The 27,211-nt window shown below is 38.2% G+C and overlaps 1 protein-coding gene across 1 annotated transcript in view; it reads left to right on the forward strand.

Annotated features, from left to right (window-relative positions):
- Positions 1-1,514: 1,514 nt before the first annotated feature.
- The window catches only part of ADGRV1 (adhesion G protein-coupled receptor V1), a 414,454-nt gene continuing 388,757 nt past the window's right edge, over positions 1,515-27,211 (forward strand). Inside the window, exons 1-6 of the mRNA XM_084628496.1 lie at positions 1,515-1,553; positions 15,562-15,746; positions 18,824-18,973; positions 20,312-20,407; positions 22,118-22,222; positions 24,691-24,804. Of these exons, the coding sequence (XP_084484622.1) occupies positions 1,532-1,553; positions 15,562-15,746; positions 18,824-18,973; positions 20,312-20,407; positions 22,118-22,222; positions 24,691-24,804 (672 nt within the window). The 5' untranslated portion in view covers positions 1,515-1,531. The remainder of the gene's footprint in view (positions 1,554-15,561; positions 15,747-18,823; positions 18,974-20,311; positions 20,408-22,117; positions 22,223-24,690; positions 24,805-27,211) is intronic.

Consider the following 27,211-nt stretch of genomic DNA (forward strand, 5'->3'; position numbering starts at 1 on the left):
TCCAGCGGCTCAGCTCTGAAGGCAGCGCCGCTGCCAGCAGCAGCACAGAAGTAAGGGTAGCAGTACCACAACCACCTCTACAAAAACTTTGCAACTCCCAGTTCCTTTTTGGGTCAGGACTACTACAATTATGACACTCTGAAATTTCAGATTTAAATAGTTGAAATCATGAAATTTACTAGTTTTAAAATCCTATGACCGTGAAATTGACCAAATGGACTGTGAATTGGGTAGGCCCTACCTATGTATATAGACCAGAGTTATATAGTGGACTAGGAGAACGTCGCTATCAATTTAGCAGTTTACGAATTAAAAGATTGCTGTATCTGGCAAAACTTACATCAGATATGTGTTTTTGCACTGCTTTTACACCAGAATGTGTCAGAATCTAGATTTTTCTAGTCTGTGAGGAGTGGTAATACGTTTATTTTGCTGAAGCAATCTCAGGACTTCAGGCCAAAAAATGGCAGAATCCAGCAGCTCCCAGGTGATGGCTATGTGTTTTTGCTGTGCAGTAGAGAAAGGATGCATTGTGGGTCTGGATTTTTGCGCTGGTATTAGAGCAGCTGCAATTCTCTGTCTAGTTGGTAGAAGTTTTCCGATGGGGAGAGGGGGGAAAACTAGCTTGGACGCAGCAGGATTCATATGTTGGATACATGTTTTTGTGGTACTCTGTCCCAGTTTGCAACAGGCGGCTTGGACTTTTTAGTGAAATAGGAAAAAATAATTTTTTTCTTTAATTAGACAGTAAAATTGGAGTTAATGGGGTTAATTTTTTTAGGATCTATCAGGAGGTAGGTACCAAATGTTTTTTTCCTAGTGCTAATTCGTCTGAAATGCATTAGAGTCCAGATTTTTTTCTAGTGAAGTAGGAAATGCTACACTATTTGGAGTGCACAGTTTGGGACTTCGGCAAGATCCTTTATTTCTGCCCCACTCCTGTGTCAGGCATGTTTTTGGTCAGGAAGCGCTTGGTGAGGTAGAGATGGCTATGCTTGTTCTCTGTTTAGGCAGTGGCCTATGTGTGATGCAGCCAAAAAGTGTGGGACCTAGCAGGATCCAGGTTTGTGGGACGCTGCTGCACCAGGAAGCATCAAGGTGCAGATTTATTTATGTGGGTGCACGAGCAGCCCCTGTACTCATTGATGGTACAAGTTGAGGGCTTGGAGCCCAAACGTGGCTGGACACAGGTAGACCCCGCGTTGCCCTTGCCGCCTCCAGGGAAAACAACCGAGTTCCTGTTTATCTATGTGGAACAATGGCCTGGCCCACTTCCTTGCATCCCTGTGGGCAGCTACGCCGGGCGCTGAAGGGGCTGGTTCTGCTGAAGCTGGAATAGGGCAGGGACTATTGGCGGGGACAAGGCTCCGTCCTCCCACCCACCCCCTTCTCCCAGGGGGTGGGGAGGCAGCGGGAGGGCGGGGAGTGCCGGACGCAGCGCGGAGAGGAGGGAGGAGTAGGAGCCGGGAGCATGCATAATGTGCGAGCGGCAGCGAGTGCGCGGGCGGCTGGCGGAGTCCACAGGACGCGGATGCCCATGTCCCCAGGTCTAGGTAGGTTTGTTGCCCGTCTCTTCCCAGGGGGAGGGCGGGCCTTGCATTTGGAGCATCCTTCCTCAGCGGCAAAGCTCCCCCCTGCTAGCTCTAGAGTTGTGCCAGCAGCACTTGTTGCCGCAGGGAGAGGCTTTCTGGCTGTGGACAGAGCTGGGCTTGGAGCTCGCCCTGCATGGCTGCTGGGGAATAGAGTCTGCTGAGGTGTCTAAGTGTCCTGGCGAGCGGCTCCTCTTTCTCTTCACTGGGCTAGAGCAGCAGACAGCTGCGCTTCCAAGGGAGACCCGTGTTCCCGGGAGATCACAACAGGCAGAAGAAACTCAGCCTGATAGGTCCCAAGCCCGGGAGCGATTTGGTATTTAATACCTTGAAAACTACGCAACAAAACATCAGTTTGACTATTTTCAAAGGAGTGAGAATAAAATCAAAACAGACTGGGGGAACTTCTCCCATATTTGTTTGCACTGTGTACAGCTCAGCAAAACAAAGCGGGTGTGTGTGTGGGGGGGGGGGGGAATAAAACTTGGCCAACGAGCATCCCATGGTAGAATTAATTTGCAAATAATAACAAAATAAATGAAAATGGAATAGCTTGGGTGTTTAAAAAGGTTACCCTTCTACAGCTTTTTGATGTATTCATTTTGTATGAATTATTGTAGAACCCACTCTGGCTAAACCAGATAAACTGTAGTTCAAATTTAATAGGAACTACATGCCAGATCTTCACTAGGGTTTTTTAAATGTGTCTCTAGTAGATTTACAATATAGATAGATTTGGTGTGGCATGCAAATTATTATTGTGATACACTATTTGGACAGCATCCAAAAGTGTGCTTTGTGCTTCTAATATACATTGTGCACATGTTATAAATACATATCTACTTGGAACTATTCTATCAGTTAAATGATAGGCATTTAGAAGAAAACTTACGCATTAGTACAGTGTAATAACCAAAGATACATACATTCAGAAACTAGATTACCCATCTTTTAAACTAAAATAACCTATCCCACAAAAATGTACTCAGTATTTACATGCACACTGAGGGCCATTTGGGGAGAGGGGGATTAGAAGGGTTTAAATAATATTAAGGATGCAACTGAAAATGTCCAGCTATCAGGAAATTTAAAGATAAAACTAACATTCCATACAAGTATTTTTTAAACCATGTCATGACTTCAGGACGAAGTATTAGTCAAAAGCCAGGAAAATTAAGACATTTGTTTCTTAATCTTAATGCTATTTAAACACAAAGTCAAGAAATCAATGACATCATAGTTAGTTTACATCTGAGTGAGCATACTGGTATCAAAAGTGCAGGCTTATCACCTTTGGTTTGGGAGTTGGATCCTGTTCATACTGAAATCAATGGGAAAACTGCCATTAGCTTTCTGGGATTAGGGCTGGACTTTTTCTTTGGGCTAGCAAAATAATGAGGGCTCAAAAATAATATATTTTGGATATTGAAGAACTGCCAGCAAATATATGAACTTGATCCTGAAATCCTAATGCAGATAAAACACCCATTGAAATGGTGGGGAGCTTTAGTGGAATAAAGGTTTCAGAATCAGGCCTAAAATGTGTCCTTTTATTATTAACATTTTGTGCTTTTTTAAAAATTAGAAGTCTGAGCCAAATATAGGAAAGGTTTAAAGCTATATGACACGCATAGCATCATTTTATTTAAAATAGTGAGGGTCTAGTTTATTTGCTTGAGAGGCTCATAGGTTTCCATTAAAAACCCCTCTCAGATATAGGACTCAATCCTGTAAATGCTTACACACTTGAGTAACTTTACTCACACAAGTAGTTACAGAGGGCTTGATCTTGCAAACACTTACACATGTGCTGTCCTTTACTTATGTGAGTAGCACAAGTTACTACAATGGAGCAACTTGCATGAGTAAAGTTAATCAAGTACAGAAGTGCTGCAGAATCTGGTTCATAGATATTAATGGAATTACTAATATTAGTAAAGTTACTGACATATGTATATTTCTATAGGATTTGGGCCATAAGCTGTAACCAATTATGGTAATTTCGAGAAAATGTATTGATAATGCAAAAAATCACCTTTTGGAGTGGTACTCTACTTCCACTATTGTCAGAAATTAGAACGTGGGTAAAGAAGAGATTAATACTGAATTATTATTGCTTATGTATTGTATTTTGAAATATTTGATACCTAACGTGAATATAATTTTAATAAAATACTTAACATTTTAAAATGAAAGCTGTAATTGAAAATGTCTTTTGAAATGTCTGTTGAAAAAGTTCAATAGAGATGGACCTACTAAACTTGTCTTGAGTACTTGTGAAGATCTCTTAGCCTAACATGGTTTTATAGGTATTAACAAACTGTGTGCTCTCCATTGGATTCTTGCTATTATATAAAATAGAATGTTTAAGATAATTTAACTTCATTTTATTGCTGGATAACACTTCTCTCTCTTATTTGCTCTTACTGAGTGCCCTTTTACAATGTGTTCTTAGTATTTCTGTCACTGTATAAATTTTCCTTTAAGAAATATAAAGAATATTACATCCTAAATATAATTAGGAGGGAGCAAGTATGAATTATTACGTGAAAACTCTTCATACACATTGTACTAGGCCCTGAACCTGCATAAACTTAAGCTCATGCATCATGTTACACACATGAGTATTCCTATTGACTGCAGTGGTACTATTCACTTGCATAAAGTTACACATGTACTTAAGTCTTTGCGGGATCAGAGCCTTAGATTATAACCACTGTTGGACAGAATACTTCTCCCATCCAAAAAAGCACAGTTAAGCATTGCTTGCTATGCTTAACACCCTCATTGTCAAATTCATGTTTATAGATCTGATGCTGTGAATTTCAGATATTCAGTGGAGTTCCAGCAATTCAGAGAAAGTTCACATTTTATCAAGAGAAGTATGTTAGTTTTTTGAGGGAAAGAGATTGACATGGTGAATAACTGGTATGTTATACAACCTAATCCAGGTGGGACATTGTTACCTTTTCACTTTGAAAACTACAGTTGACTAATGAATGAGCCTCTTCCTGTAAAGTCTTACTCACACAAGAAGTCCTGACTCAAGCAAGTAGTTCTATTGAAATTGAGTAAAGACTTTGTGCATGAATGAGATTTTGCAGGATTCGGCTCATGGGATCAGTAGGAATTGTTAAATGGCTATAGCAAGAGGCTGAAAACTAGAGATGCTACAGTGTTTCAAATCTTAAAAAAAAACAAAACAAACCCACAACCCTAAATGCTGACTCATTGCTTGACTTATTAATATTTTCTTGAAAACTATTAAAATTGTTTTATAACTCACCAAATGTTGCAATTTGTTATAAATAACAAGTGTTGATTTAAACAGGCAAGAAGCTGATTGAATACTTGAATTTATCTGGCAAAATGAAATACAATGAAATGCACGGTCTATACACATTTTGAATTTTGTGATAGTGGATTTTTCAATATGTTGACAAGAAAATTCCCTCTAAAATGCCATAGTATTATCTCTTTATATGTTAAGATATTTTGATATTGTGTCAGTTGTATTTTTCCAAGTTAAAGTACAGTTATGTAAATCAGGGTTTGCATTCTTTATTTGCTAGCAAAAGAAGCTATTTCTTTCCCCCGTCACTTCTCCAGGCCTCATCCTATATATTTGGGGCTTTGAACTGTTTCAAGCTTTACTTTATTAGGGATTTAACATGCTCTTAATTCAGCCATCTGTTATGGGTTTGGCACACCAACAGATCTGAGGTACTGGTCAGAGGCGAGCGGTAGAAATTTCCCACATTTTTAAAGGTTAGGGAAAGAACTACCTTTATGAATAGATTTTGAATAATTCTCAGCGAGACAATGGTGCAGAAGTGGGGTAAAAAATGTGTGTCATTCTCTGAAGCACAAGGTCCTCTGTCTGTCTTTAGCTTTGCTGAAAAGCAATTAGCATTTCAACCAGCCAATTTGGTTACATGCAATGAAGTACTTGGGTTTGTAATTTGCTGCTCTCGGCTTGGTGCTGTTGAGAACTAGCCCCATGTAATCCTCTCAAAGTACCTTTCTTTCCAGCCTAGTTATTGTTGCTGGTCTTAAATAACTACTCAACAAAGAGATTTCCTTGTCTTCAGCTACAGGGTGCTATCGGGCAAGGAAAATTAAATACCCAGCTAATAAGGGAATATTATAATTATTAAATAGTCATTATTAAATTGTGGCACAGGTTAAAAGCTTTAGAAAAGTTTTAAAAAACCCCAAACCACTCAACAAAGATAATGTGAGGAGTCTTTGAATCCAGACAGCTTTTGCTTTCAGAGCTCCCTTCAGTACACAGAACTTTATCATTTGTATGATTTAAAAACAGATTGCAGAGATGTAAATGATTAATTCATAGTATAGATTGGAGAGGAGGCCTTGTATTTTTTTCTTCTATGGAGAGGTATTGTTTTGGGGCCTTTGTTAAAGACAGATCTATAGAAAAAATCCTCTTCTTTGCTTCCCTGTAATAACAAATGAAATATATTTAATCAAATAATTGATGCACATATTGGTATATTTCTGTAATTTAGTATAAATATTCAATACAAGTTTTAATATTTAAGAATATATTTTTTTGTTATGAGTGATTTATTTTTGTGATTAGGGTAACACATTAATTTGCTGTGTAGCTCATACATGCTTATTCCTTTGTAAGGAACCACAATACATAGCTATAATTCTTTTGTCAGTTCACTTGAAATAATACCCTTTAATCCATGTCACGAGGCTATAATTCACGTCTGTTCACCTGGCAAATCTTTTTTTCTATAAACTTATTATGTAAGAAGTAATAGTCAAGGTTGTTTATTTTTATTTTTCAAGCTTTCCGGCATGAGAGATAAATTATGAATATGCACTAAAGTATCCAGTAATATGATATGCATGCAATGTATGGCTCAGCCAGGCAAACAGTAATTAGAGATATAAATTTTGTCCTCATATTCAAATTTAAATTTTAAGGGGGTGACAGATACCTCCAAATTCAAGGTACAAATGGAAATTATTCCGAAGTCCAAGGGCCAGAGCTTCAGTTTGTGTAAAATGGCATACTCCATTGAATCCAGTGGAACTATATCAGTTTACACCAGCTTAGTTTCTGGCACCAGTATTTAAGGGCCTGATTCTGGGATGTGCTGAGCACTTGCAATTCCTTCTATAATTCATGGTAGCTGTGGGTCAGCATCTGTAATGACCAAGACGTTATGCAGCTGTTTGGTCAATTGTGTAAGAAGCCATGTGAGAGAGATACAACAGAATAGAAACTGGCTAAGTGTGAGGGGTGGGGATTGCATGTTTTGTGGGAGATAGGAGGCCTCTAAGGGAATGTCTACACTGTAGTTAGACATCCACGGCTGACCCATGCCAGCTGACTCAAGCTCGCAGGGCTTGGACTAAGGGGCTGTTTAACTGTGGTGTAGACATTAGCGCTTGGGCTGCAGCCCAAGCTCTGAGACTCTCCCACCTCACAGGGTCTTAGAGCCTGGGCTCCAGCCCAAGCCCAAATGTCTACTAGTCTGACCAGATGTCCTGATTTTATAGGGACAGTCCCTATTTTTGGGTCTTTTTCTTATATAGGCTCCTATTATCCCCCCACCCCCTGTCCCGATTTTTCACATTTGCTGTCTGGTCACCCTAATGTCTACACCGTGGTTAAACAGCCCCTTCTCCTGAGCCCTGCAGGCCCAAGTCAGTTGGCATGGGCCAGCCACTGGTTGTTAATTGCAGTGTAAACATAGTCTCAGTTAAGTGAAAAGCACATCTACCCCACTTCTTTTGAGAGGAAGAATGCCACCTATGTTGTGCCATGTCTGGGTTGCCCTGGCATTGCAAACCTTTGAGTGAGTAATTTTTACAAATGTGAGATGTCCACTGACTTCAGTGTGACTACTTGTGTGAAACAGGATTATTTGCATGAGAATGAGGGTTTGCTGGAATGGGATCCTTCTATGGGACTTGCCTTTCGCTTCAGTGATAGGTATGTACATGACAAAAATACTACAAGCTATATTGCCAATTGTTGCAGTACTATAGCATATTTATCTGTTACAATATATGGTATTACTGGGTTTTGGATATAGCTACACATGGACAGATTCTGATCTCACTTGCTTCAGTGTAGATCAGGAGTAGATCAGTTGAAATCATTGGAGTTGTACTGGTGTAAGCTTACTATAAATGAATCAGAATCAAACCCATGTTATTTCTTGATAAAAGAATGTTGTTTTAGCAGATTTCAGCCGAAGCTTGATTGTTTATCACACAGGATCAGATTCTGATCTCTGGTGTAAATATGGAATAACTCCAGTTGGGTAAGTTCCATTGGAATCACTCTGGATTTAACTTTGAATAACTGAGATCAGAATCTGGCCCTTAATCCTAATCATAATTATTATATGGTTCTGTGGGATGCCCAGTAAGGTTACGATTAGGAAGTCTATTCAGAACAGGTTATAAGGTATCCACAAATGTTTGTAATTAAAGACCTATGCTCTGTATGAACAATTTTTTTGCGTGCTTGCCATTGGCAAGGCAAAGAGCTCAATAAGTGAGTTTAGCAGTGTCTGATAATTTGGCACTTCATTCTGTGCTCTGCCTTAAGAAAGTAGGCAGAGCAGATAAGTTGAACCTTGCAGACCCCTGAGCTCTACCTGACTTATAAGACAAAGCTCATTTCTCCTGAGATCCTTATAAGCTTAAGGAATACTAAGAGCACATGAAAGGAACATCCATCCCCTTTTGAGAGGATAAAGAAAAAAGCCACCAGAAAGTACAAAAGCAGAATATGAATTGCAATGGTCCCACTTCCCTCACTTTGAACAAGGAACAGAGGGAGGAGAAGATGGCATTCGCCTCTCTCCCATTAGCTTCAAGGAAGAGGCTGGGATGCTTTGGCCTTTCCATCAGAGTTCTACCTCTAGATTCAGCTGGGAGACCTCACCATCTTTAGTATGGGTTCCTGGCTAGTACAGTAGATTTAGTTAGCTGGCTAAGAGGGTTAGCTTCCTGGCCAGTAGATATGAATGTGATGAAAGGTTGCTCAAACTCCTTTCCTCGGGACAATATTTATACAATGAAGGATGAGTGTCCTCTTTAAGGGACTTAATTGAGAGAAAGAGGTTTTTCATATAGAAATACTTTCAGGTACATTAAACTAGCTGTAGCTCCATTCTCCGTGCTACATGTCAAGTTAGTGAGTTTTCGTAAAGTTTTAAAGAGGCCTGCAGTTATGGTAAAAAGCTGTTGTTCAGGAGAGTAATTGCCTAATATTTGTGTAATTAAAGATAATCTCCTTCAAATGCAAATAAGCCCTCCTGAAAACTGAGACGGGAGCCTGCTAGTGCTCCATCATGGCAGCAGTACTTGGTGGGCAGCATGAAGCCACTGAGTTGGGAGTTTTGGGACAGTCGAAGCCAGTTGAGAGCTCCCTGCAGCTGGCAATGTGTGTGTATACGTGGGGCCAGGTCAAGTGTTTCCCAATATTTTGCATTAAAAAGGGGAGAACAGGCACCTGTGAGCGATGCTCCCTGCAGCAAAGAGGGAAGGAGGGTCGGCAGAAGCTAGGATATAAACAGCCTTCTGAGACAGAAGCTAGGGGGCAGGGCCCCCAAATAATATGCATGAAAAAATGGGATACTGACAGTCTCCCACAAAATGTTACATCCATCAGAGGAGTCCAGAATGGGGAAGAGGGGAGCAAAGAGAGAAGCAACCAACCTGGCTGCTTGGTCTTTTATAACTCTCCTGCTTCCTCTGTTTTGCAGCAGGTAGAGGCATCAGGCTTCTCTCGAGGTATTGGGATGTCATTCTGAAGTAGTGACATGGAAGCACTGTCTGGTCAGCCCTCTTCCATCAAAGTAAGGGATTTATTTCTCCACCCTCCACCCCCCCAGGCTCACGGGGGAAAGGGGCTGGGACAATACACCCTATTCAAATGCCAGGTTTTGCTGGCACACACATTGTGTCCTCCTTTGAAAATTTGGTCCTTAATATTGACAGCTGAGCTAGTGAAGCTGTGAGGTCAAAAGAGAAACATTCCGATAAGCCTTAAATACAGAAACTCCTTTCCTGTTATATTACTGGCAACATAGGAAACTCTATGAATGTATCCGATGAAGTGAGCTGTAGCTCACGAAAGCTTATGCTCAAATAAATTTGTTAGTCTCTAAGGTGCCACAAGTCCTCCTTTTTTTTATAGGAAACTCTGAATCTTAATGAACTGATATTATTACAATTCATATGATTTTATAATATTATGCTTCATAATGTTTGTAAAGTTCAGTGCTGGAAACCAGGAGTTCTTGTTTTATCTCAACAACAAGTTCAGCAAAGGTGGTGACATTGTAAGCCTTCCTGCACAGTTCCAACCTAGTGTGCTTCAGCCGTGCTCTGGAGAAACTGCCTTTAAGGATGAAAGAGCAGTTCTGACTCCACACTGATTCAGGAAAAGATCCTGCAGGGTGCACAGTGGAACAAACCCAGTTGAGGATAGGGTACTGTCTGGCAGCCCGAGATGGCCATCATGCTGCTCACACTGCAGAGTAGCACACAAGCCATTCTTTTGAGGTTCTGCTTGGCTGGGTGTATAGTAGTTGAGTTGTGGTAATGGGGACAGATAGGAAGGAATGTGATAAATGCTATAACCTTGATGTGCTATACCTATACACTTTAGTAATCCTGAGTACAATGTGAAAGTAAGCAATACAAAATAGTCACAGATCTGAAGAGATCGATCCACTCTAAAACATCTACCTATATCCCCTACCATCTTCCCCTCACCATCAGCCATGCTAGGTCTGACAGCTAGTCTTGGCTCCAGATGCTTATCTCCTTTTGCTTCCCCCATTCATGATCTCTTCTCTCCTCTCTTCTCTCTTCCTAGTTGGCTATCCTGCACTGTCCTTCTCCTTTAATGTCGGTTTATGACCTGGCTACTGCCTTTTCAAGTTCAGATCCCTTCATTGCTGTTTCCCATTCCATGTTGATCCTTTCTCACAGACTGAGTGTGTGCCACCATCCTCCAGAGTCCCCACCCCAGAGAAAGTGAGTGGTGCCTTCCATTTTAAAAGCTTTTGATTATCAAATGTAAAAGTCAGAGTATAAAAATCTGTGGAAAAGACCTTCTAAAGTTAAATTGAAAAAAACTAAATTTATGTTGTTGATTTGGTGATTGGGAGAAATTCAGCATTGTAAAGTTTGAGCATAAGGCAATCTTCACTACCCTCACCCCTTGATCTGCACCGTTGACTTCAGTGGAATAGCTCACAATGTGTAGAGCTAAGAATGTTGTAAGTCTTTGCGGTATCAGGGCCCAGAAGCAAAACGCAGCGTAACTGAAGTCCAATCTTAGAATAATTTGATGTGATCTTAGAAACGTAGGTGCAAGAATGGGCAATATTTTCTTCTGAAAGGTTATGAATAATATGTGAGTAAAAGGAGCCACAGAGAAAATAACAGTACAAAGTATCAGAAAAGCTTGTATGCTGTTGGGGCATCTGGCTTGCACGTCTTTGAAGTGAAAACCATGTCATCAAACCGCTATTCAACTATGGCATCTCCTAAGGCAGCACTGACATTGTGAAGTGTGGTAGTTTAAAACCAGTGTGTGACATTCTTTCAATTTAATGAAATGCATACCCAGACTGCATTAATGCTTTTTTTGTAACATGCTATTTGGTGACAGTAAACATGAATTGTCAGAGGGAGCAGAACAGGGGTGATATGGTCTATGACTTATTTGTGATTTATGACATTTTAGAAAATATTTTATAGGATCAGTAAGTAATCTTTCCTATCCTACACTGGGAGTTTTCTCTTTCTGTAGAAACATAAATGTGCTCCAGAAAATGCTATATTTATCTAAGAAACTGTGTGTTACCTGCTAAGTAGCATTACTTTTTAAAAAGTCCTTTGATTTTTACATTGAATGTCTAACAAGGGTGTAATTTTGGGATTTACAGGATCCTTCACTGTCTTTAAAAGTCTGTTATTTTCTTTTGAGACCTATTTTTAAATATTCTTGGTTATATAAACCCTTAGAATAAGCCCATTCATTTTTAGTATCCAGGATTACAATGTGTAACATCATTTGAAGCTACTATTGACACTGTAAATCTCTATTTGCTATGGCTCTATCAAGCCCAAATTGACCTTCACAGCTGTTGGCCCATTGAGGTTCTATTTGACTTCCTAGGCTACAGAGTCACAAAGGCTGTTTAGACCCCTTTTCTTAAAGATTTGTTATATTCTCCCTTCCCCCCACACTCAGTAGCAGTTGTGGCAATGTATGTTATATTTTTATGTGATTTGAATCTTGTCTTCAAATTCCTTCTCAGTCCTCTAAAAAGCAATACTCCTATTAAAGGATGCAAGGTGGCAGAATTGGACCCAATAAATATTAGTAATTTAGCAGCATTGCAGGATGGAATGTATTATCTATTAAAAGTTTAGTATTTTTACTGTGGAAAAACTACAGTAGTTTCAATATAAATATGAAAAGTCAAAGATAAAATTACCGATATTAATATGGTACAATAGGTAAAAAAGATGTATAATTCTTGTCACAGAAAAAAATAATTTAGGCCCAATCCTGCAAAGACACTTGATGCAATATGATTAGTATGGGACCCACTCACTGTGTGTATAGTTCAGCACATGTGTAAATCTTTGCAGGATCAGAGGAGTCAGTATATAAATCATGACCAGCATTTTATAAGGTAAAGTATCATGAGCTATACTGGCTCCTTGCATAATATTTTGAGTCCCATGAGCTGAACTGTTCAAGTTTTGATTTACATTACTTTTACTAGCTGTAATATTTTAAAGTTGGTTTAATATGCACAGAGATAAAGGTCATTTTTGGCAGGTTGCACACAATAAATCATAGTTCAAATAATTTAATGAGGAAGAATTCTCACCTACTGAATAATTGATGGCATGATTATGAAACCTCTCTTGTTCCACAGGAGTAATCCTATAGTTTTAGAAAGTCCCCTAGTAGAGGTAATAGAATTCAAGTAATTCTAAACTTTATAACCTTGCCCCCTAAGGATCATATTTTCAGTATTATTTACTTGCAGCACACACCGTGGGAAGCTACTTGCTAAGTCTATGACAAGGTAACAGCTGAAGCGAAAAGGTCAACAGACTCTTCAGTTGCATATAGAAGATGCCTGCATTTGCAGACTATGTAATTGTCTCAAAGTTTACAAAGGTTACACTGACTATTCACATTCAAGCTGTAATATAGGCACTCAAGATAACATTTATACTCTGGAGAGCAATTTAGGGTAGAGACCAATACACATCACTTTTAGGTTAGTCGTAGTCAGCTTTCTTGTTGTCCTGTGAGGTGCCTAGAGTCTTCTACTCTAATAGAAATGGCAGGATTGGGTTTTCATTCATAATCTTTATTTTTTTGCTCTGTCCTTTTTGTCCTCAATGATTTTGTTTTTGTTTTTTTTGTGTCAGACCATCTCATAGTTAAATTGATAGGTATCAGTAGGTGACTAATGTGGGTCATCTTCCTACAGAGTCACAGTAATATAGGAATTGCCTTACTTCATCTGACCAGTTGTCTATCTAGTCCAGCATTCTGTCCCTGACTGTGTTCAATACCTGATGCTTCAGGCAAAGATGCAAGAAACCCTATACTAAGCAGTTATGGGGTAACCTGCCCATAGGGGAAGTTTTATCCTAATTCCCATTGTTTAGAAGTTTGTTTTTATATCCCTTCCAAAACTTTTTAAGTTTTAATTTAGTTGAAATCATATTGCTGTAACTCTGGATCCTGTAAGTGTGAGTTGTTTGTTCAATGAGTGTCATCATATCTCTTTAAAGTGGCTCTTCTTCCTTGACACCATTTTCCTGTGCTTGGAAAGTTACCTCATAAAGGCAGATTGTGACAGACCCTTGCATAGGTGTGCATGGGGAAAGGAGTGTATGAAGAACCTCCCTTCTTGTTGCATGCCCCATGCAAGGGTTGTAACAATTGCAGACCTTGAGCTTGAGGGCAATTCATTCACTGCTCCCTTCATGCAGACATGGGGGTGTACATACTTGAAAGAGGTTGAGGAGGACTGGGGTGGAGGAGTTGGGGTTGCTGGCCAGTCCGTAATGTAGATAATATTGAAACTCGGGGGGCTGATCCTGAAAGCCTTTTACATGCAGAACTCTCATTTAAAATCCATGGGAGTTCTGCAAATGAAAGGCTTGTGGGATTGTACCCATGGTAATAAAGATTCAGTTTGTGGTGGGGTGAAATTCCTCAAGCAAAAAATATTTTATTGGGTGACATTCTTATCAGAAATAATTAAACACATTTCAAATGGGTTGTAAAATGGATCATTTGTTTCATCGGGATGATGGCTGCTCCGTCCCTGATTTTGTCTTCCGGATAATATCTGTCTGTGTGTTTTCATTACCCAGCTGTTCCCAAGATGGTGTTCAATAGAGCTGAGTGAATAACTTATTACTAATAATTTAAACAAACAATCTTGTCTTTTTTTTCCTGTTTGTAAATTTTATGTGACAAGGTTGTAATTTTCTTGAGTTTATTTATTGTTCAAAATTATTCAATACATGATTTCTGTGAATTATTCTTGGCCTGTAGCTTGTTTTCAGTTCATTGTGAATACACAGTGCAATATTCATCCCATTTTGACTGGACACTGATCACATTGATCCTGCAATAAGTTCTGCTTGGGCAGAGCCCTGGGTCTGTGTGAAGCTTCATTTTTTCAGAGATCTGCCTGTGCAAAGTTCATTGCAAGATTAGGGCAATCACATATTTCTTTTACCTTACTGGATGAGCATAGTTTTTAGAACCACAGGCATTCTTTGAATACATCCTGATTTAAAATTTGATACTCACTTTTCACAAACATTCAAAATGCGCTCTCTGTGTCAATAACCATTCTTGTCAGCACATTCATTTCTTAGAACATGTGTGAATTGCCATTTCACAAGAAAATCGTTGGTATGTTGTGGAGAGAGATCTAAAAATAAAATTATAATACTGTTCTCATCAGCTGAAGGAACTCTATCTAAAAAAAATTGTCTCCATTGGGGACCAATCCTGCAACATGCGTTGTACCTCTGGAAAATGCTGGGCACTCTCAACTCCCATTGAATTCACTGGTACTTGAGGGATGCTCAACTTGCCATTGGACTTGGCCCTGAGTAAGGGAACTCAAATCCAGCTGAGTCTTAGATTGCTCTATCCTAAGAGAAAAGGATACACCCACATACTAAGGGAGAGTCCCAACCCTGAAGAGTTCACAGTCTCATTAAAACATGATGCCATAACTGGGTGTAATAAAAAAAAAATCTGAAAGGAATCTGGGAGAGAGGCTGAGAGAAACAGTAATAAAAATATAGGTCAAATATATACACACTAAATAGTTTAGAGTATCAGAGATCCTGACGGCGAATTCAAAAATATACAATAGGAAGTAGAATATATTTTAAACACTTGGAGTCAGTTTTTAGCAGGGAGTGTTATTTGTACCTACAAAATATAGGCCCAGCCCTGCACCGCTGAAATATGGCATCCAGTTTGCTCAGAATTATGGCCTGTGCATGTTTTGGGCTTGCTCTTTGCAGTCCTTACTCAGGGAAAACTGATATTTGGAAGATTGAATAGAGATTGCAGGATTGGGCCCAAAGGATACGAGTAATTTTGTCAGCATCAGGCACGAGGTGAGTGGATCAGATGTGAATACAAAACCCTGCATTTGATAATTATGTGAATCTTACTGAAAATATGGTCCTTAGGGTTTGTATCATATTTCTCCGTGAAACGAGAAAATATCCAATTATACATCAAATTACAATAAAATAAAGCAAGTTTAATTAAAAAAAGAAATGAGTAGAATATGAAGTGTTGGCTGTAAGTCAGTCAGTGATTCATAGAAATTGTTTCCTATATACTAAATACATCAACTTCTTTTATTCTTAAACTTTTTTTTTTTTATAGGTATGCCCTCTGCTTGTTTATTAGTTAACCTTCTTTTAGCATTATTCATCAGCTTCACATCTGGAGAAACAGAAGTAAAGTTTACTGGGCAAACAGAATTTGTAGTTCATGAAACTAGTACAACAGTTATACGTCTTGTTATTGAAAGAACAGGAGACCCAGCTAACATCACAGCAATTGTATCGGTAAGAAACTGCCTGTTCCCCTCTTTTTAAATGAAATTTGGATATCTGTATGAAACATTGACTGCTGCTGGTATGTTTTCTTTCTTTCTTTCTTTCTTTCTTTCTTTCTTTCTTTCTTTCTTTCTTTCTTTCTTTCTTTCTTTCTTTCTTTCTTTCTTTCTTTCTTTCTTTCTTTCTTTCTTTTCTTAACTGGGTCATTGCAGTGGGATGTATAGCTAGGTACCCTTGAGGATCCCTGTGGGGACTGTTTTGAGTCAGAAATACCCAAATGCTACAAGTGAGGAAATTTCCATTGGCTGTGCCAGTAGAAATGTTTTCAGGCTACTGATAGCTACTCAGAAAGCCAACTACTATTCCTGGGGGAGCTCCGTGAGTTTATAGGGCAGTATGATTTGGATTCTAGATGGTACTTGAAAGTCCATTCCCGGAGTGTGGGAGAAAAGAATTTTTCCTTCTCCAGTTTTTCTGGGCTGAGGGAGAACAGCTGTACCTCTTTAGTGACTTCATTAATTAGGCATGTGGCTTTATTACTTCAAAAAAAGGCCAATTAAGGAAAGATAGAGAAGAGATTTGCCCATTCAGAAGGGAAATAGGAAGATCGATCCTGGGAGGCACCTGCTATGTAGAAGTCAGGACACAATGATCTGAGAGATTAGATTGTGTTTACATTGTTTTCTTTATTTCTTAGCTATTGTTAATCAGCCTGATTCTGCTTCCCTTACTCACATTGAGAAGTACCATACTTTTTTATATAGTCATATTGAAATCAATATGAGAATTTGCAGAGTAAGTTTCTACTCAACATGAGTGAGGGTGGTAGAATTCCCCATATGAGGGAAGATGTGTGCATTGAGTCTGCTACTTTTTATTTTGTGTAGATCCAGAGAAATGTGCCATATTTGTATACGGTCACCAAACATTGTACTCTTCTGAGCTCAAACAATGGATGATGCATATTATTTGAGTTAAAAAGGTTAGAAATTGATGTTCCAGAGGACAGTGCACTGGGTATAAAATCTAGAGAAGGCATGAATGTCTTTGAAAACTGGTGCTCTTGTAAAACATATAAAATGGCAGAGTTCTTTAGTTTTTATATCGAAAGGGGCCAGGATGCTATTACAAATATTTTCACATTGTTTTAATAAAGCTTATACTTTAATATAGCTATTGTTAGTTTTATAGAAGTACTATATGGCTATTGTGGTTGTTCTGAGGAAGAGCATTGCACTTGTGGGGAGAGAGACTGGAATTTGGCACCCAGAAGTTTCTGCTTTGGGTTTGGTCCTGCATCGATGACAAAATACAGAAGGAAAAGTTGACTGAAAACCCTATGATTCCAGTTAAACTGAATAAACATTTTTCATATAATTACTGCATCAATACCTTGGTATATATCCTTTGGCTAGAACAAGTGGAAAACAGTTTTGAAAAAACAGAAAACTAAGAGATTAGAAAATAAAACATAGCCCTATATATTGACAATGTACTAGTTAATTGCTTGACTTTATTGCATTTTAAATAAAAAGTTGAAGAAAGTTAATAAACACTGTAAGTGTCTAGAGTGGTAATAGGCTTAATTTAGCATGTGTATGGATTGTATGATATGCAGACATGCATCTTTGTGGCTACGCTTTAATATATATTAAGAAGCAACAGAATAGTGCAATAAATGTAAGAAGTGAACATTAAAAAATTCAGACTCTTTTTAAATTTTGAAAAAGTGCAACCATTTTATAAACTGGCTGAAAAACAGCCGATTAAAATAAGCAAAATATGCTGCAATTTCAGAAAAGTGAAAATTTTGAACAACTCTTGTAGAAAGATGTGTGTGGTCTGTCCACACTAGAGATTTTTTGTCTTTTCAATAGTGCGTCAGGCAATACTCTTTCCAAAATTTTCTAATTGAACTTGGTTGCCTAAAGTTAGGCACCTAAATCCATAGTTAGGTTCCTAACTTTAGGCAACCAAATTTATAATGTTGGTCTTTGTGTACACATACCAAAATGCTTGAACTTTCTCACAAGCATTCTCAGCACTAATCTAATTTCACTGTTCCCGTTCAACCCTTACAAACAGCTCCATCTGCCTTTTTCCGTTCAAACTTTCAGTGCTAGTTTGGATGGTAACTTGAGGCATTGCAGCCACACTGGTTCAGTTGGCTTTCCCAGCTCAGTGCTTCAGTTCACCTGCACACCTAGCCTGAATAGCTTTGATGGTTCAAAGCAATAGGTTTGTAATTTGTCAAATGACAATCCTGCTTTCAAGTGAGTCAATGGGAGATTTTTGCCATTGACTTCAGTGGGAACAGGATTGGGCAGAGTGTGTTGCTCAGTGTTGACTGATCGCAGTTTAGCAAGAACATAATAATTTAAGAAATGTGGGTTTAAAGTAGTTTATGTTAAAATCTTTATTTATTCATAGCTAGCAAGTGTTGAAATGAATAATGTATAATAATTCCCATAACTGAAAATATATTATTATTCTACACAAATGGAATGACCAACAGGCAGTCCCGATTTAGAATGCATTGATGTTACTCTAGTAGAGGGTGCCAGAGAGTATGGTCTGTTTCATCTGCCAGAATTCTCTGTGTTGCATATAATCTTCATTACCTTGGAGAAAGAGAGAAGCAGAGGTTCCTTCTGGACCCATGACCATCATGTCACAGTACAGAGCACTCGGCTGTTGCATCTATACTAGTATTTGTTATACTAATAATGTGTAGTGTGCATGTTCTTGTAAATAGTATTTTAAAAATAGTGTTCCTATTTAAAATATGACACTGTGGTGCACTATGTGCAAGATAGTCACATACTGGAATGGATTAAGGCTCCCTGATGAGATCATGACTAGCTGTGAATAAGTGACATACTTAGTTTCTCGGGATGGGTATAGGAAGTTGCTTACTATGTTGTTGTTGTCCTGTGCCATCTGTCCAGAAACACTTGGACTGACGGTAGTGAAGATTGAGGGAGGAGTAATATATAGAAAACATCATCTATAATACGTAAAGCAAAGTCAGAAGAAAATTGTAGAAAGTGTGGAGTAGGTTAAATTCATATGTGTATTTCTTGTAGATTTACGGAGAAAACACTGGTGACTTTTTTGACACCTATGCAGCAACGTACATACCTGATACAGAAACAAACAGAACTGTTTATATATCGGTCTGTGATGATGATCTTCCGGAGGCTGATGAGATGTTCATGTTTTACTTGACATTACAGGTAAGTGTTAGTTTTTTTGTTCATCTGTTTCACTAGAAAAAAGACTTTGGCATATGTGGCTGCAGCTTACTTACTTACTTACTTCATTGGTGAATTTGGCTCCCCATGTCTAAAGCTTAAAGTTTGGACAGCGGGCAACCTGATAACCTTGTGCTACTTCTTAGCAGTTCCATGCACAAGACATAAGTTTGTTTACCATGCTTGAGACTTTCTGCAGAGGCAATATATTCAGCTATGGAGACTTTAACAGGGACTGTTTCCAGTTCATTAAGAAGCAAAACTGAGGTTCTGAAGAGAATCTTGTCCTTTCTTCCTTGTCCTGCCCAGAAAGACATTGCTTCAAGGGGAAGGGTGAAAAGTAGTTGGGAAACAGGATGATCCTCATTGCTTCAGAAAAAGACCTCCCTGGAAAAATATACCTTGAACAGCATGTAGGTAAATCAGTGTATATTGCTAATCCATGTTAGAATAAAAGAAAAGGAGTACTTGTGGTACTAACCAATTTATTTGAGTGCCACAAGTACTCCTTTTCTTTTTGCGAATACAGACTAAAACAGCTGTTACTCTGAAACCATGTTAGAATGAGGCAACTATTGGAGAAGCTTGTTTTCTCCCTTTTTTTTGAAGGTTAACAGTCCATGGTAAAGTTTAAAGTCACTGCAATAAAAGTGAATCTTCATTTTACCCCTCTGTTTCATAGTTAGCACAAATGATTGACAGTAAATGTAAATATACGTTTCCCCCTCCTTTCCCTTTCCTTCTTCCCTTCCTCTGCCCATCAGTATTTAACTCAGAAATATAATAGAAAAGTCATAAACTGATCTTATCCATATATATATATATACATGGTAAACTGCTGTAAACAATCTGCTCATGACCTGTAGATTCATATAAAACTTAGCTCCAAAATTTCAGCCTATACAGAATGCTAAAAAAAAACCTCTTTTGTTTCGTTTCGTATGCATGCTTCATATCTAATTCCTTATTGCTATGGTATCATTAATAAATTATCAGGTATGATTAATGTCTTCAACGTTTCTTTTGAGCATTTTATTGTTTAACCAGACTCAGACTCTATAGAATGTGTTTTTCATAGGCAGTAAGAGTGATTTTTGTGCATTCTGTTGACTTGAATACCTTTTTCTTGGAACTTGTAACCAGATACAAAAATACAATGAACCAATCAAAAAAATAAAAAAGCTCCAACAACAACAAAAGGAAAGACATACACTTTGAATGAAAACATATTTTTTTAAAAACAAGTTCTTACTGAAAAACTGCATTTTTTTAAACTGTCTGAATCGCTGGTTCACTTATCATATGTCTTGTTAATTTTAGAAACCATCTGCAGGAATAAAGCTTGGGTCACCAAGGTCTGTCACTGTAACAATCTTATCAAATGACAATGCCTTTGGAATTATTTCCTTCAATATGGTATGTTTTTACATTCTATACCTTAATCATTTTAAATAGTGTAAAGGGGTGATTTTCCAAAGGCACCAAAGGGCATTTATGTGCCTAATTTCCTTAGAAGTCTGTGTCAGTTGGGCACCTAACTCCCATTTGTGACTTGAAATCAGCCCAGTTACAGATTTCTTTAATATGGTTAAATATATATGACTGAAATTCTACTGAACACTATCAGACATGCTTTCATTGGGCTGCTCTCACACTGGGCAAGCTTGTGTGCTAGTCTTCCTAGAAGACATAGAACTTGCAGCCCAGGGGAAGGTGGGGCCTTGGTGGTTTTAAGCAAATCAGGAACTCCATACAAAAGTTTAAAGAACTGTAGATTAGTACCTATAGTGGAATTCACTTTATTTAGTGGTTTCATCACTTTGCAAGTGAAATGAGTCAGTCTTCTCCTTGTGCAAGTTGGTAATACACTGTCTTAACTCTGGGACCAATTTTACTCCCATTGAAATCAGTAACAGAGCTCCCATTTATTTCACTGGATGCAGCGTAAGACCCTCTCTTCTTCAAAGCAATAACATGATGTGTAATGTTGCTACGTGCATTTTAGAGAGCACAGTTCACTGCTGGTGTGAAAGTAAGTTGAGGACTACTCTATTGCCTTACATGGATATACACTCACTTATGCCATTGGTGAATTTAGCCCAGAGATATTGTGGATATCTGAAAATATTGTGGTCCTTACTAATCCGTTATCAGTATTTTTATACTTACATCTCAGAATCCCACACGGGCACCAACATGTTATAAATTAGTCAGTACTTCTGGAATACAGTGCTTGGGAGTGCCCTTTGCAGTGCTTCAGACAGAGTGTCACATGTTGCATTGTGGAGATAAGATGGGGCTGAACGGCAGTTGGAGCCCCTTAAAGAATTCTAGCTGACTCAGCTAGAATTCCTGGTAGTGTTCTAGAGGTACTCCACCACCTATTAAAACTTGCAATGCCTGCTTCTCCCTGCAATGCTAAGCTAGTTCTGTTGGCTTGTGTTGTGGTAGGGGCTGGACCATGGCCATGCTAGCTCTCCAGTCCATTAGTAGTGGGCAGTTCCATGCTTATGCTCTCCATCTTGAATGTGGCTGGCTCTTGTACAAGGAGGCCCTTTACTAATAAAGCACAAGAACCTTAGAAATAGCCCAAACTTGTTTTCTGGGTGAATTAAACTTTATTGACTGAACAAGTCTTTGTAGCTAAAATAGATTTAAAAACTCATATTTGTAAAATAATAAAATTGGACTACTTATGAAAATCAGTATCACAACATAAATTATGTCCTGTAATTTTAAAATCAATGTAAATATCTAACTATCTAATAAATGATTTTAGAAGGGAGAAAATCTGTTTTTAATTGGCTTAGGAACTTCTATAAATAATAATGATACAAGCCAAGTAGCTTGTATATGGTAGCGATGTTTGTTTCTAGAAAAAAGGGGGAAAAAAGAAAAAAGCACTCAAGTAACCACTGCTAATATTTTTATCTGAAGTCTTTCAAGCTTTTTATTAGTTGAACTAATTGGTTGCTAGGAAACGTCATACCATCAGGTGGACCAGTTTACAGATTGGATTAATTTGTTTGTGGGACTTTGGTATTTCCATGGTAACAGTTTTTTCTTCTCTCTCTGTTGAGATATTTGATCAATGCCTGATTGCCTGTCCCTTCTCTTCTCCTTTAGTCTGCATTAATCACAGTGAATGAGCCCACAGGTAGAAATGAATTTGTGCCTCTGACTCTAATTAGGGAGAAGGGAACCTATGGGACTGTGACTGTGACTTTTGAGGTAAGTTTATTGAAACAACTTCACACCTCAGCATACCTTCTTAGAACTGCATGGTTAAAATCATAGTCCTGCTATATATGTATGAATGTAGACAAAGGACTAATTGCTGCTGTCTAAATTTTGTTAAACAGGAGTGCTTTACTTGCCACTTGAAAAACATTGTAGTTAGGTAAGCCAGCTATAATCTGAGGGACAGTTGTTGGGAGACACTAGAAAATGGTAGATATTCTTTATAATTTGTATATTTAATCTCGGTAAATAATGATACAATATTTGTATTTCAGTTACAGGGTTTGAAAAAAAAACTTAGGAAGATAAACAAAGTTATGTTAACTTGCACCAGTGGAAAATAAGTCAGCAAGAACTAAAAATTGTTTAATAAAAGTTTTTTAAAATACAGAAAGGGTAAATGTCCTTGGAGGTGGGTCAAAAGAAGTTCTGAAGTGATATTTACAAATAAATGTTACAGTAGAACTTCACCATTTGACCTAACTTTTGAACACTTTAAAATGTTGGCTCAGGGTTTTCTGAAAATCTGGTACCTTTAAGATATCTCAAGCTTGGTACCCAAGAAGAGAGGCACGCAAAATCATTAGTTACTTTAGATTATTTAGGCCATACTGTATCTTGTATGATATTCAAATCTAGCAACATTTGAAATGTTGAATATCTCATTTAATTTTTCTTATCCACCTAAGTTTCAATTGTATACTTTAGTTTCTGCATTTCATATATAGTAAAACTTCTTTCATGTGGATCTCTGGATCAGTTTTGCTTGTCTATGGGAAAGCATAATTATAGAAACATAGGACTGGAAGGGATCTTGAGAGGTCTTCTGGTCCAGTCCCCAGCACTCAAGGCAAGAGTATTAGACCAGTGGTTCTCAAAGCCGGTCTGCCGCTTGTTCAGGGAAAGCCTCTGGTGGGCCGTACAGGTTTGTTTACCTGCTGCGTCCGCCGATTGTGGCTCCCACTTGCCGCGGTTCGCTGCTCCAGGCCAATGGGGGCTGCGGGAAGCGGCGCGGGCCAAGGGACGTGCTGGCTGCCTTTCCCGCAGTCCTCATTGGCCTGGAGCGGCGAACCGCGGTCGGTGGAAGCCGCAATTGGCCAAACCTGCGGACATGACAGGTAAACAAACTGGTCCGGCCTGCCAGGGACTTTCCCTGAACAAGCGGTGGACCGGCTTTGAGAACCACTGAGCTAGACCATTCCTGACAGGTGATCGAAGGTTTTTAAGAGCATGCTAGACAATGATAGAGATTCCACAACCACCCTAGGCAATTTATTCCAGTGCTTAACTACCCTGACAGTTAGGAATCTTTTCCTAATGTCCAATCTAAACCTCCCTTGCTGCAATTTAAGCCCATTGCCTCAGAGGTTAACGAGAACATTTTTTCTCCCTCCTCCTTTTAACAACCTTTTATGTATTTGAAAATTGTTATCATGTTCCCCCTCAGTCTTCTCTTCTCCAGACTAAACAAACCCAAGTTTTCTAGATTAAAGGTTTTCTCGTCCTTTAATCATTTTTGTTGGTCTATTCTGGACTCACTCCAATTTGTCCACATCTTTTCCTGACATGTGAAGCCCAAAATTGGACATAATACCTACCAAGCGTTTGATCCCTCACTCATTAAAATCAATGGAAAGAGTCCTATGGCCTTCAAAGGGCTTTGATTATGACCCCAATTGAGCTGTTGTAATTTTATATTCTATATTTAATATGTAAGTACAGTGTAATATGTGACTTTTTATGCAATTTATTGTTTACGTATTAGTGTCAAAGAAATTTTGCCCTCTATAGAATCAGTTGATATTATCACATAGCAAATAGTACATGTACTTATGAAGTATCAGCTATGTAAAAATTCTCATCCTGCCCTAAGTAGCCTGTTGTTTGATTAGATTTCATTTGTAACTTCATTATAACTGCATAAAAATAAATAACTTCAATGTCACAAACCAGAAAAAAATGCCACAAAAGCAATTCCCACTAGAATTCTATCTCAGAATTTAGTTCCATCCAGATAATTATGTATAATAAATTATAGTCCGCATTCTTTCAGCTATTCAAAAGAACCAGTTATGAATCAGTGGACACTAAAGAGCTCTCATGGGCCCGTATTGAAGCAAATTTCTTCTAGTTATTCTTTTGGCCATCCATCCCTACATCATGATTACTCTGATTTGTCCCGTTAGACATTCAGCTAGTATTTACCCAAAATAGCCCTTTTGTTGCAACTATTGCAACATGGCTTGTGAAATCAAAATTTCCTCTGCTATACCTAATATTTAGAGTTGTGAGGTAGGAGACCATTGACTATTCAGTGAATCTTTGTGTATCCCACACAGCTTATTTCGAATATCAGACTGACACAACCATATTAGACTTGTATTCCTGTTTATCTGAAGTTACGTAAGCCTTGAAAATGTCTTGTATATTTGTTGATCAGAAAAATGAATTTTTTGCAGGTAGAAGGTGGCCCAAACCCAGCTGAAGAAGACTTGAGCCCAGCTAAGGGCAATATTACCTTTCCTCCTGGGAGAGCAGTGCTGATTTATAATTTAACAGTGCTCGATGACCAGGTAGGAACAAATTGGATTCATTTTAGAAGGTTTTGATATGCAGAAGGTGAAGTTGTATGCATCATGGCTTTGAATAATGAATGCACAAAACTGCTTGGCTTAGCGAAGGCTTTAGTGTGGTTCTGCTCAGAAAAGTGACTTTGTAAATACCAGCATTTCAGGATTCCACATTTGTTGTTTCTACCTTCTTGTCTGGCACCTCATCCCAGCAGCAACTGCGCATTTAATTAATTTAACTGCACAACACTCCTGTGAGACGTATTGTAAGTTTTTTGAGGTGGAGACCCTCTTTTTGTTTTGTGTTTGTACAGCATGCAGCACAGTGGGGTCCCAGTCCATGAATGGGGCTCCTACCTACAACTAAAATACAAATAATATAAATACATATTTATTTAAGGAAAATATTATCCCCATTTTACAAATGAAAAACTGAGGTATGGGGCAGGTTAAGTGACTTGCCCAGGGTCACATACAAAGTCTATGACTCAATTAGGTATTGAACCCAGGTCTCAAAGTATAGTGCTTATCCATTATTAAACTGTCCCTCCTACAGTGATTTGTAAAATCTTCCATAGCAAATATTCTCTGTTTCCAAATAAAAATATATTTTTCTTAACTGGCTTTCTTTCAAAGTCAACCTGTAGTTAGACAATCAACTTGGGCTCTTTCCTTGTTTTATATTACCAGTTATGAAGGTATAGCAGATCATATTAACCCCTTATTTATAGTTATACCCTTAGTAATGCCTGTGCAATTTCATTGCCTTCAGTTAATGATGCATAAGATGGAACAGAATCCAGCAGTCTCTCTTAGCTGTGTTGGCTCTACATAGCTAACAGGTGTGAAAAGCAGGTAAATCTTATGTTTGTCACTAGAATAAGATGACATTACTTTGAGTGGACATAAGGAGCACATCTGTTGAAAGAGATTCATTTTTTACACAGACACTTTTAAGAATAGAGCAACACTTTGAAAATAGATAGCTTCTCCTTATAATAATAAAACAAAAGGCCCATGCTGGCCAAAAGCCTTCTAAATAGCATGAACACTACATAATAACTAGAACTATTCAAAATTTTTCGAATTAAAAATAATTTTATCCCAAAACGGCCTTTTCTTAAAATATGTATGTTTACAATTTTTTCATTCATTTGATATTTTAATTTTTTTTTTTTTGAGGGAAACCCCAAATCAAAAATTTTCCAGTTTGTTTTTTCTCCTCTTTTTTTTCCCTTCCTTTTCTTTCCCTTTTTCAATGGCAGAATGAAAAAAGGTGTTAGGAGTATGTCCAGTGTCTTTCAGAGCAGAGCGCGTTAGAGAGAATGGGATTGGGCCAGGAAGAAGGGTTGGAAGCAGTCCAGAGTCAGCTTCACCAGATACACAGTGGGGAGCATGTGGCTCTCCTTTGTCTTATGTAACTCTGTTTTAAAGTTCCTATAAATCCTTACTTCTAACTATCCAGACTATGCCTCCTTATCAGTCCATAAGACAATTCGAAAGGAAGAAGCATAGGTGAGAGACTGGAAAAAAAGGCAGATAAGGTGGGGAGAAAACAAAAACTGAATAACTTAAAAATATTCAATAAATTCACCAAAAAAATGAATAAATAAGAAACCTGTGAAACAAAAATTGTTTAGAATTTTTTTTCAAAAGCTCTACCATTTTCAACCAACTCTAATGATATTTATAGTATCAGAAAAGTTTCCTCTAGACTGGTATGCTTGAGATGCAGAAACATCTCCTCCAGGTAAAAATTAATATTTCTGTAGTCTGTAATACCAACATGGAACTGTTGGGTTCTGCCTAGTAATCCTTTGTGGAGATAATGAAGATGTGATAATTTAGAGACGTGTTCTCAGAACTCTATGACTGAAAGCTATGGTGTTGCTGATAAGATTGCACAGATGTAAATGAGGGCGTATTCTGGCCGGCAGAAATCTCACTTATGATGATGCTGATGATGGAAAGAACCCAATTTTACTATGAGAACCTACACTGAATGTGCAGGACTGGTAGTTAGAAAGACATCTTCATATCTGTAAATTGAGCACTATCTTTTATATAGATATCAATGAGAAACCACAGACATGGGGCTCCAAAATGGCACTTTTAAAATATTTTTTCGATGTAGAACTACACTTTAATATGTCTTTGTTATTCTACTGACAAAATTCTTCTTTATTATTGAGTGGTATGGGAGTTTATCTGGGGAAAATAATAGACAAGCAGGACTGAGAAAACTTTGTGCCAAATTCTTTGGTGAAGTTTGATTGATGCTTTTGTCTGCCACTTATGATCCAATTAACTGACCCAACAGCTCCGAGTTGCAGAAACATCATTTGTAGTTAAAAAGTCTTATATATTTTGACTGTCTTTTAAATGGCTTTGCAGGAGAGTATGACCACGG

This window comes from Lepidochelys olivacea (assembly GCF_965140295.1).
Source record: "Lepidochelys olivacea isolate rLepOli2 genome assembly, chromosome: 5".
NCBI classification, from domain to species: Eukaryota; Metazoa; Chordata; order Testudines; family Cheloniidae; genus Lepidochelys; species Lepidochelys olivacea.